Consider the following 10,482-nt stretch of genomic DNA (forward strand, 5'->3'; position numbering starts at 1 on the left):
TAACCTAGAATACAGTTCACGAATAACCTAGATTAAAGAGGACGACTCTATCTTAGCAACTAGACACAGAAGTGGCAGGGATTAAGAAATATTTTTGCAAGAGTCTCTCTGTTTATAATTTTCAAGGTTTTAGGTAGCTTAGGATTCAAGCTAAGATAACTTGAGATTCTTATTAGGAATTCATGTAAGCATGTAAGCATGTGATAGGTCCACCTTGAAATTACACAGAAGAATAATACATTATGGTCCAGGGTTCTTGAACAGTGTACAATGATAGTTCATGTTGGCAGATATACCTTTTGAATGTACAAGCATAAGTGATGTTCAATCACATGCAAGACTTAAACCATGATTCCTAACACTGAGTGATTTTGATAACAAAGTTGTCTTAGAAGTATTTATGAGAGTTGTAGCAATCCAAATATATCTATGAAAATAGTTTATGAGCATCTGCTTAAATCAGAACTGGGTAGGTATGCGTACCGGGCAACGTAGTCGATCTCGGATTTCGGTTTGTCTCGGTCCCGAGCAAGACACTGGTACAACGTTGTCTCGGGGAGATTCCGTTTCCAAATCTCGGTGTAATCTCGGTTCCAACTTTTATATATATAATTTCTACATATGTTATGATATAATGAAATACGATCAATCCAACAAAAAACGAACAAAAAAAACACAAAAATGGAAACACTTCAACTAATTAATCCAGAACATATCTAAAATGTTACTTAAAAGATAAATTAGTACAACTTCAGTTCATGGTATAAAATGTTACTTAAACAACAACATTACAGTGCTAATCAACATAATTTGAATAATCATAGATATCATCATCTTGAGTAACTTCGTCATTCTCAGCAACAACGAGTAGCCCTTTTTCAGTGTCCAACATCAATTCATCGGTATCATATCCATCATACTCCCAGTCGGTTGGAAAAGTAGACTTGCTTCGAGAACTAGAAGCACCTCCACTACCAACTGTCTCACGTTCTTCACCCATTGTCTCTTGCAAATCATTGAAACTTACATTATCACCTAGCACATCCAAGTCATTTAAATTTCGTAAATCCAACCATTCATCATTGTCATCACGCTCCTCCAGGAAAATAGGATCATTTGCTTTATCATCGTCGTTATATTGTTGGATTTCTATGTAACGACGCTGCAATTTATTATTATATTGGATAAAGACACTATCATTCAAATCTGTTTTTTATGTGATTTCGTTTTTTCGAGTGCAACTGAAATACAAAAGATAGTTGTCATGAGAACATAGGGGTCTGGAAGCATGTTATGTTTCCTAGTTCAATCATATCTCCAGTTGTTATGCATATTCAGAATATTACAAATCATTGCAAAAGATTAGAATACTTACATTTTGAAATGTGCTCCAGTTTCGCTCACATGGGGAAGCAGAACAAGTAAGACTCAATACTCTGATTGCAAATTTTTGCAGGTTAGGCACATCGATTCCTCCAAATGTAATCCACCAATCATCTGTTATAAATACAAAGAAAATAGTTATAAAAGATATGTAACAGAAATGTAATTTAACTTTAAACTCACAGAACAAATAAGCTTACGAGGTTGATCCTTGGTTCTTCTTCTTTTGCAAGATGGACTTCCCAAGATCCCAACAGCATCAGCATACTTTCTCAATTCACTTGTAGCTTGATCAAGCTCATCTTCATTGGGTATAAGCCTTTCCATTGCTGTATGAAGTCCCCTTTTGATTTCTATGTACTTTTCATTACTATCCATTTCATAAGTTTCAATGTTGTAGAATATGGATGGATTCAAATAATATGAAGCACAATGTAGAGCATGATTGAAGTTTTTTTTCCATCTTTTCTCAAAGCAAGCATTAATTACAGCCCAAGTATCATAATCTTCGCTGAAATTCTTCTCTAATTGATCCCTTGCTATTCTCATTGCATCATAAAAACAAGGCATCGTAGGTTTGCGCTCGATATCCACTAGTCTTACAACCTTAACTAAAGGCTTAAACACACTACAAGAGTAATCAACATCTTCCCAAAATGTACTACTTGTAACAATTTTAAGTGCATTAATTCCAACATTTTCTTTTGCAAATCTACTTTTTGCCCACCTATCATTCACAAACATCATTTGTAAAGGATTTTTATACTTTTGAAGACTTTCTAGTGTGTAATACTGAGTTGCAAATCTAGTCTTTGTAGACCTATGTAAGTCTCCACCTGTCATCTTCCTCATCAAGCACAATACTTGAAAATGAGCATAAATGTATGTAACAAGTATTTTACCTAGAATGACGGCTGTCTTGATTCGTGTAAGCTTGTCACCAAGTTCTTCTAGCATCAACTGGACACAATGAGCACCACAAGGAGTCCAAAATAGATTTGGGTATTCAAGCATTAAATCCTTCCCAGCCTTTTTAAAGTTTGAACCATTATCGGTAATGAACTGAACCACATTTTCTTTCCCAACATCATTAATTACCTCCTTTACAAGCTCACGTATGAAATCAGCATCATTGGTTCTATCTGACGCTTCCACAGACTTCAAGAAAACTGACCCTTTCGGACAATTCACCAAGAAGTTGATAAGATGTCGCTTTTTCCCATCTTTCCAACCATCGGACATAATAGAACATCCATACCTCTTCCAATGTACCCTAAATGTATCAACAAACTTCTTCATTTCTTCTAACTGCTCCTTGAAAAGATTTGTACGAATCTGATGGTAAGATGGCGCGGGCATAGCTAACATCAAAAGAAGAAACAAAAAAGGCATAAGTAACAAAACAATTAAACCAAAAGTAATAAAAGATTACTGAGAGCACTATATACCTTTCCCATATTCACCAATTGCATATATCATTTCTTGGAAACTTGGACAACGAACAATATTAAAAGATATGGAATTCTCAGTCATCCAAGCTGAAATGCTTTTCCATGCATCTTTCAGTAACTTCTCTTTTGCTGAACTGTTTCTTTCAAGAGTGGTTTGTTGAGTTTTAAGGTGGTTTGTCTGCATAAGTGAATCTATTGGACCCTTACAATTACTCTGTCTCTTGAATTTTCTCTTCCTCTGACTCTGAACAACTTCTTGACTACCACTAGCACTGCCCACATTGGAAACCTTACTTCTTGCACATCAAGGTCCTCATCATCAGTATCAGCATCAGACTTCTCATCAGATTTTGTACGCCGATACATAGCATCAACATCATCCCTGTGAGATTTCTTTAACTTCTTTATATTGTCAGCTAGTCTAATTTCATTTATAACTTCAGCCGATGCTTTCAAACATGAAGAAACATTCCCCCTGATTTGTGTGATATGCTCCTTAAGCCTAGTAATTCCACCACCACGCATTTCTTTGTTACAAAGTACACAACTTAGTTTCTTCGGAAATGCAGGGTCTTTCAATTTAGCTCATTTCCATGCTGGATCTTTATTTTGAGTCTGAGTAGAGGACTGCGGCAGCATTGATCCACATGCAGTGTTTGAGGTGTTCGAATTGGATGCATTGGAAGAATCCATAACCACCACCTTTCCCAACTCCTTCCGCATTGGCGTCACAAGACTCACAATCATCTACCAACTACTGATAATGATTAATCTGTATCTTGGTGAATTCCTCTTCCAACTACTGATAATGTCAAATTCAGTATCTCTATCTATTTATTTGAAGTTTGAATGAAAATATTGGAAATATAACAAGTACAGTGATTTTTCTAAACACAATCAGAAACAAAAATTGGTATCATACTATCATATATTAAGCATCTTGGACTAAATTGATTTTTCTAAACACAATCAGATATAACAACATCTTGTCTCTGACTTACATGATGAAATCCAGATAACAACAACATCCTAATTCTGAACAACAATTCCCAATTTCAGATAAATCCTAATTGCATAAACCCTAAATTTAAGAACATCAATCATCTCAACTTCGATTATAATCAATAAAAACATCATGCAACAGTCTATTTTAACAAAAATAAAGAAAGGGTTTGGATTACTTACTTGTTTTCTGATTGAAAACCTAATCTTCTCTGATTGAAAACCTAATCTTCCTGAAACTCTTTGGCTCTAGCACCCGACCAAGTCACCAAACTCTCTAGTCTCTATATCGATCTATATCTACTTCTCTCGCTGGAAGTCTTGCTCTCTCGATATAACTCCCTCTCTTTTTTCTTCTCTCGATCTCTTTCTGGTTTTTTTTCTTTCTCTGACGGTCAGAGAAAGTGATGTTAAGTTATTAACTCGAACCAATTTTTCGAACAACTTTATTTTCTTTCTGTGTATTTTCTCGCCCGGAATTCCGGTTTATTATGTCCAATCTCGGCCAGAATTTCGGTTACATCCCGGGCAGTTTCCGTTTCGGAGAAAAGTTGCATTTCGTGTTACGTTGGTCCAGAAACGGAATTTCCTCCGGCCGAGATGGCCGAAATTGACTACATTGGTACCGGGTATGCATGCCTATGGGGCAATCCGCGAACTCAGGATGCAAGGGTAAGCGTACCGGGTATGCATACCTTGGCCATCCGTAAAGTCAGATCTCAAGAGCATGCGTACTGGGTATGCTACCTCCCCCCATTCTCGAACTCAGAACCATGGGTTACGCGTAACTAGTATGCGTACTTATCCCCATTCTAGAACTCAGATTACTAGGGTACATGTACTGGATATGCGTATGTATCTAGTATCCAGAATTCAGTATGTTCTAAAAACTCGCTTTAAATAATTGAAACATTCCTATCGCTATAGATAACAAATATCATTGGTTAGGTAATTTCCAAAAGATCAGCTTGAAACAAAAATAGTTCATGATTAATAAATTATTCTTAACCAAGATTGTTAAGGATCCAAGAACATCCATTGCTTAAATCATATTTCGAGAGATTTATCAAGACAAACTTGACTCAAAATTTCTTCTTTGCAATATTAAATCTACCAAAATCACACGACATAGTCTCATAAGATAGAGTGGTAAATGATGTGAATGAATATGATGGTTCAGTGCTCACATACCATTTTGTTGGTGAAGTTCTCCACATATCTTCGTTTGTTCTTCAATCTTCAATCTTCGAGGGTTATTCAGTGATGTCTGACACTTGACTACCATATACTCTAAACCTAACCCGAGACTTGACTTTAGTAGACTGGAAATCAAGATATAGTTTTCTGCATATAACATTGAAAACAATCTTGAGATGGCAGAACTTGCGAGTTCGACCGAGCAGTGCTCTAACAATCATAATCCCCAAACTATTCTTTTTGGCACAATGTAGAATTTTCCTAACACAAAACTACATAGTAATCCAAAATCTGTCATGACAACCGAAACTACATACTGAACTAAACACGTTTACGTTTGAGGCAAAAGGACAATCAAAACGATGAACCTTCTCTTGATCTACGGATTCATGACAGCAGATATATAATCTACGGCGAATCATGACAGACTAAACACTGCCCGTACCTCGTTAATTAAGCTAAACTTGACACAAACTGGGCCTGCAGTTGTCGAATTTTGTTTTGCTTGTAGGCAACGAAAGACTGAAAGCAATTTGAACGTAACCTCAAGTGGACAATAGTATAAATGGCGTGAAAGGAGTGCAATGATAAAGAAAATCAACTCACAAGTAACTTTACCGGAAATGGAAGTGCACGTAGATTACAAGATATGAAACCCTACTCAAAGTAGGGTAATCTTACAAGTGGGACCTACCTAATAGTCTGCTATGAACTATTGCCGGCCTACTTAACCTCTTCTTTATGACGCATAGAACAATAAGTTTGCTTTGAGATGTTGTATAAATCAAAGCAAGAATGTTCTATTTTTCATCGGACATTCCCTGAGGAATACTAGTGTTATAGGTCACAGTTTACGTGTGTTGGGTTCCATGGTTGGGCAAAAGAAGTATCAAAAAATAATATAAGAAATGGTATATAATAACATCGGCGTTTAACCATTTTATCACTCGTTTTCAATCAATAAAGAATTTGGTGCTAGCGAATTTCAAACTCAAATATATAGCACTGTTATATTATTTTGGTTTCATAAAAAATAAGTTTTTCATTTTTTCTGGTTTTACCTTACAACAAAATAAAAATGAAAGGGTGAAAAACTCGTTTCCTATGAAACATATGTACTATAGAACATGGATCAACAATGGAAAGATAAATAGCGAGACAAATGACAAAGGGAGGAATATTATTAATAACATAAAATTGGTTAAAAAGACCAAAATCAATTCCTGGGTGAAAAGAACATTTAGATTTTGATACAGTTTAAATGGACAAAAATGTAAAAATAACAAGGATGTAAACGGTTTCATCATACCCATTTCTTTTTATTTTTAATTTACATAAGAATGCATCCAGTTTCATCCTTGCAATTTTTTAAGTTTAAGTCAGGATGAATCCAGTTTCATCCTTACTATTTTTTTGTGTTCATTTCACTCATATTAATTTTTACTCGTCCATTTGAACCATGTTTTAAAAATATTTTAACAAATGACCCATTTTCCTTATTAAGAAAGCATATCCACCACTACTTGTGATTAAAGGCATGCATTTTGGCCGAAAGTCTACTGAAAACTTCGCCACAATCATTTGCTCTTGTCGGCACAGCGATCGGTTCAGAAGATAACAATGTTGCATTATTTTTATACGTAAAAGATAAAGTAAATAAAGAGATTTGTAATTCGGATGCCATGTTGTCTTACTTATATTATTATTATTTCCTTATGATCACTTATGAGCTAGCAGCCCTCCATTATTAACTTAATGAATCAATCTGTAGTTAAAATCTCAAGAATGGCTTCATGTTATTGGGATATACCAAACATATGAGGCGATCAAATGTTAAATAGAATAAAATGTGAAGTCAGTACATATGTTGTCATAATTTGGTAGTAGTAATTGAGCAGAATGCATGTAACCAGTTTAGTTAGTCGGTGGGGGATACGCTGCACATGTTTACGGATAGATAGAGAACCAAACTTTCATTACTATATGGTTTGCTCCATGAGCTAAATATATACGTAGGTTAGAGTAGTAGGAGAAGTACGTACTACGTATTTATATGCTGGATATATAGTAGGTACGTATGGATAATTGAATGTCCAATGTACATGACTCTCGGGTCTTAATGTCACTCTCATGTGTGTTGGAAATTTTGGGTTAAACAAGAGGATGAAAAAAGAAACAAAAAATGGTGTATTCCTGATTTTAAGGCTCTTTCGATTCTTTTAGACAATAATTCGACCTTTCCCAATAAATTTGGCGAGTACAAACGGTCTCTCGAATTATGCCTTCAGGATTCAATGAAGCCCTAACACCGTAATCGAATTCAAGGATTGTACTTTTTTGATCCGACCGAGAAACACACTGTATAAGGTTCTGATGATGCTTTTTAGAGAAGAAGAAAACATATTGTTTTTGATGTGTTGGAATGGGAGAACATCTTCGCTACTTATAGTGATATTCATGCCTGTTGGTAGTGTCGTTTCATCACCAACAGACGCTTCCAAAAACCATTAATGATGGCTTATGAGAAGAGACGCGTCTGTTCAATTTTGAATGGAAACTTCTAAGTTTTACAAAATAAATTCAGAAAAAATTTCCACGATCACCGTATAACTCTGCGTAGCGGCAAACCTTGAAAATATCCAACAATGTGTACTTGTTTGGAATACAAGTACAAAATCGGATATTGAATCAGATTTTGGATTTGCTCTGCGTTTGACCTAACTATTGCATTTGAAAGTCATATTGTATCATGACGTCGTAACACTTTTTTCTTTTTTCTTAACTATATGATATTCCATCAACTAACCACTTGATTAACACTGTACATAAAGCTAAATAAATGGGACTAAATTGTCATTTTCTTAACTATATGATATTCCATCAACTAATAGTAGTAAGTTATTGAGTGATGATCTCAGTGACCTAAATTTTAAATTTGCCAGCTTCAATCTTTTACCGGTAAAAAAAAAACAATTAACAAAGACTACAAGAACGCATGTAGTCATGTAGGAGTAATCTTTAGTCCTCACAAACTTTGAACTAGAGTTTCTGCCAACTGAAACTTGCAAAACATATGCATGTGATCACAATCCCAGATCTCCTTCTGGTACAGATGGTGTGGTTTTGCAACCAAAACATGTTGATGTGCTTAAGCGTACGTGTTATTTTGGAATGGTACATGAATGTAAGAATAGAATATTGATTACATGACAAAGAGATGAAGTTCACATGGAAATAGACAAAAAATCAAGTTATAGTATATATTTCACATTTTTGGATATGATATCTTGATAAGATCTCTCCTTCCGTTGTGGTTCGGGTTATCCATTATGTAGACAAGAACCAGAATAATTGATTTCAGCTCTTGTGGAACTCTAAAATTGTTCAAGATACGTGAACTTTTCAGCAAGAAAATCTGGATGAATACGGAACGCCCATACCTTGATGAGTACATATATCCGCAGTCAGGGGTTGTGGATGACTTGACGAAATGAAAAACTGTTGCCGCTAGTGTTAAAACTGTAAAATGTAACATGCACAAGCTTAGCGTTACTTTGTAAATGGAGTGTGATAGTAGACGCTTCTTTTGGAGCAAGAGCAACGGGTAAAGTAGACTAGTAGTGGGGTGAGTAGTACTTCCCACCCTAGTTAGCAATTCGGGATTCGGCAAACGTACGGAACGGCAAACGTACGAGTATTATACGGTTTTGTAAAATCCAGATTCGGTCCAAAATTCGGTCAACGGGACGTGATTCGTCAGTAATTCGGAACGGCATACGTACGTGTATAATTCGATTTATAAATATGAGTTCGGCTCTGAAAATTCGGTATCTATATATAACAAATAATTTGTATTTATAAGGTCATAGACCAATTTTTATGCATATGTGTGAGTTATTTAAAGAAAAAATAAACTTAATATGATGATATTAATAATATATACAACATTAGTTATCCAAGAGGACGTCGTATGGTGGTTTAGATGCTTGGTTAGTGAGTTTGAGATCTCTCTCACCTTCACCTTCAAATCTCTTCAGTCGTTTTTGTTTCGTAAAAATTACAACACGTCTAATATTCGGTCGTGTATGTTCGGAAGGCAGTAAGGCAGTAGTTTTTATTTAATGAAAACACCCCATCAGAAATGGGTTTTTTGTTGCCCCTGGGGCTGTGTTGCCTGCAAGTGGGGCTTACCCTGCTTGCCTATCAGGTCGGGCCCTGCACTAGATGATATAAATGGTGCACAACAACAACTCACTTTTTGGGGAAACATATTTTAGAGATTTCAAGAAGAAACGTTGAACCTCAATAACCGAGATGCAAATAAGTTGTGTGGTCGCTTCCAACAAATCAATAAGAATGTAAACTTGTTTGTTGCTGCTCTTATGCAAGGCAATCGAAGCCGCAAAAGTGGTGAAAACGAATTGATGTGGAGAGAATGTGTCAGACGGAATGACACCACAAACACGGAAAAGATTTTCGATTTGAAAGTTGTTATCAAATCTTGAAAGCGATGCCCAAATATGAAGCATACAATTAAGTTAAATTTAATTCCAATTTAAGACACCATTATGTTAACTGATAATTAAAAATAGTTATTAAATGTCAAAGTTACTTCTCATGACTCTAGTTTTCAAATTAATTTACATTAATGAGCCTTTCATAATAAGATATAAACTAGACTAGACAATCATAATTTAAAATAAAGATTTAAAAAATAAAAAGCAGGGTCAATGTTCTTCATTTTTTTTATCTTCTTCATTTCACATAACTTCCAATCGATGCGCTCATAAACAGAGTTTCCTTTGTTTTTGTGACTACTTCTTTCATTAAATTTCACATTTGCTTTGCTTAATTTTCTTTGTCTTGAACTCTTTTTTGCCTTTTCTTAGATGTAGGTTTGATTTGGTGGATATCCAAAACTTGTGGATTTCTCTGTTTTTTACCTATATCTTTATAATTGTCATATATCTTGCTAACAACGGCTTCAAGCACTACTCCAAAAAAGTTAAGTTGGGCTGCAAGCTCATTTTAGGGTCTTGTACTACGGTCACAAGACTTAGGCATAAGCCTCACCTAGGGCACATGCCTCTTTTTCAGCTTATGGAACACGCTCCTGACTAGCAAATCGAGGTTGATTTCTACATGTTTATCAAAAAACTTGAATAATATCCCGGGAGCTCCATGCGCCCATCTGAGGGACCCATAAACAAGTACTTGACTTTCACAAGTCATATGTGGCCGGCCACACAAAGATAGAGATCAACCTCATCTTTTTTTTTCGTGTTCAACGCACGATTTTCAAGGCATATTCTTTGCCCAACACATGACTCATACTAGTCATACTCATAAATCAGGGAATATTCGTCTAGCTTGACTCATGTCAGCTACAGAAATTGTCATATGTTGTAGTGTGTGTGTGTGGGGGGGTGGGGGGGGGGGGGGGGGGGGG

At 35.7% G+C, this 10,482-nt stretch overlaps 1 protein-coding gene across 1 annotated transcript in view; it reads right to left on the reverse strand.

Moving 5' to 3' along the window:
- Positions 1-1,196: 1,196 nt before the first annotated feature.
- LOC113321244 overlaps positions 1,197-10,482 on the reverse strand; it is a 9,827-nt gene continuing 541 nt past the window's right edge. The window contains exons 2-6 of the mRNA XM_026569175.1: positions 3,129-3,406; positions 2,832-3,012; positions 1,584-2,744; positions 1,376-1,497; positions 1,197-1,241 (exon numbers count right to left, since the gene is read on the reverse strand). Of these exons, the coding sequence (XP_026424960.1) occupies positions 1,197-1,241; positions 1,376-1,497; positions 1,584-2,744; positions 2,832-3,012; positions 3,129-3,406 (1,787 nt within the window). The remainder of the gene's footprint in view (positions 1,242-1,375; positions 1,498-1,583; positions 2,745-2,831; positions 3,013-3,128; positions 3,407-10,482) is intronic.

This window comes from Papaver somniferum, chromosome 1 (genome assembly GCF_003573695.1).
Source record: "Papaver somniferum cultivar HN1 chromosome 1, ASM357369v1, whole genome shotgun sequence".
Lineage (NCBI taxonomy): Eukaryota > Viridiplantae > Streptophyta > Magnoliopsida > Ranunculales > Papaveraceae > Papaver > Papaver somniferum.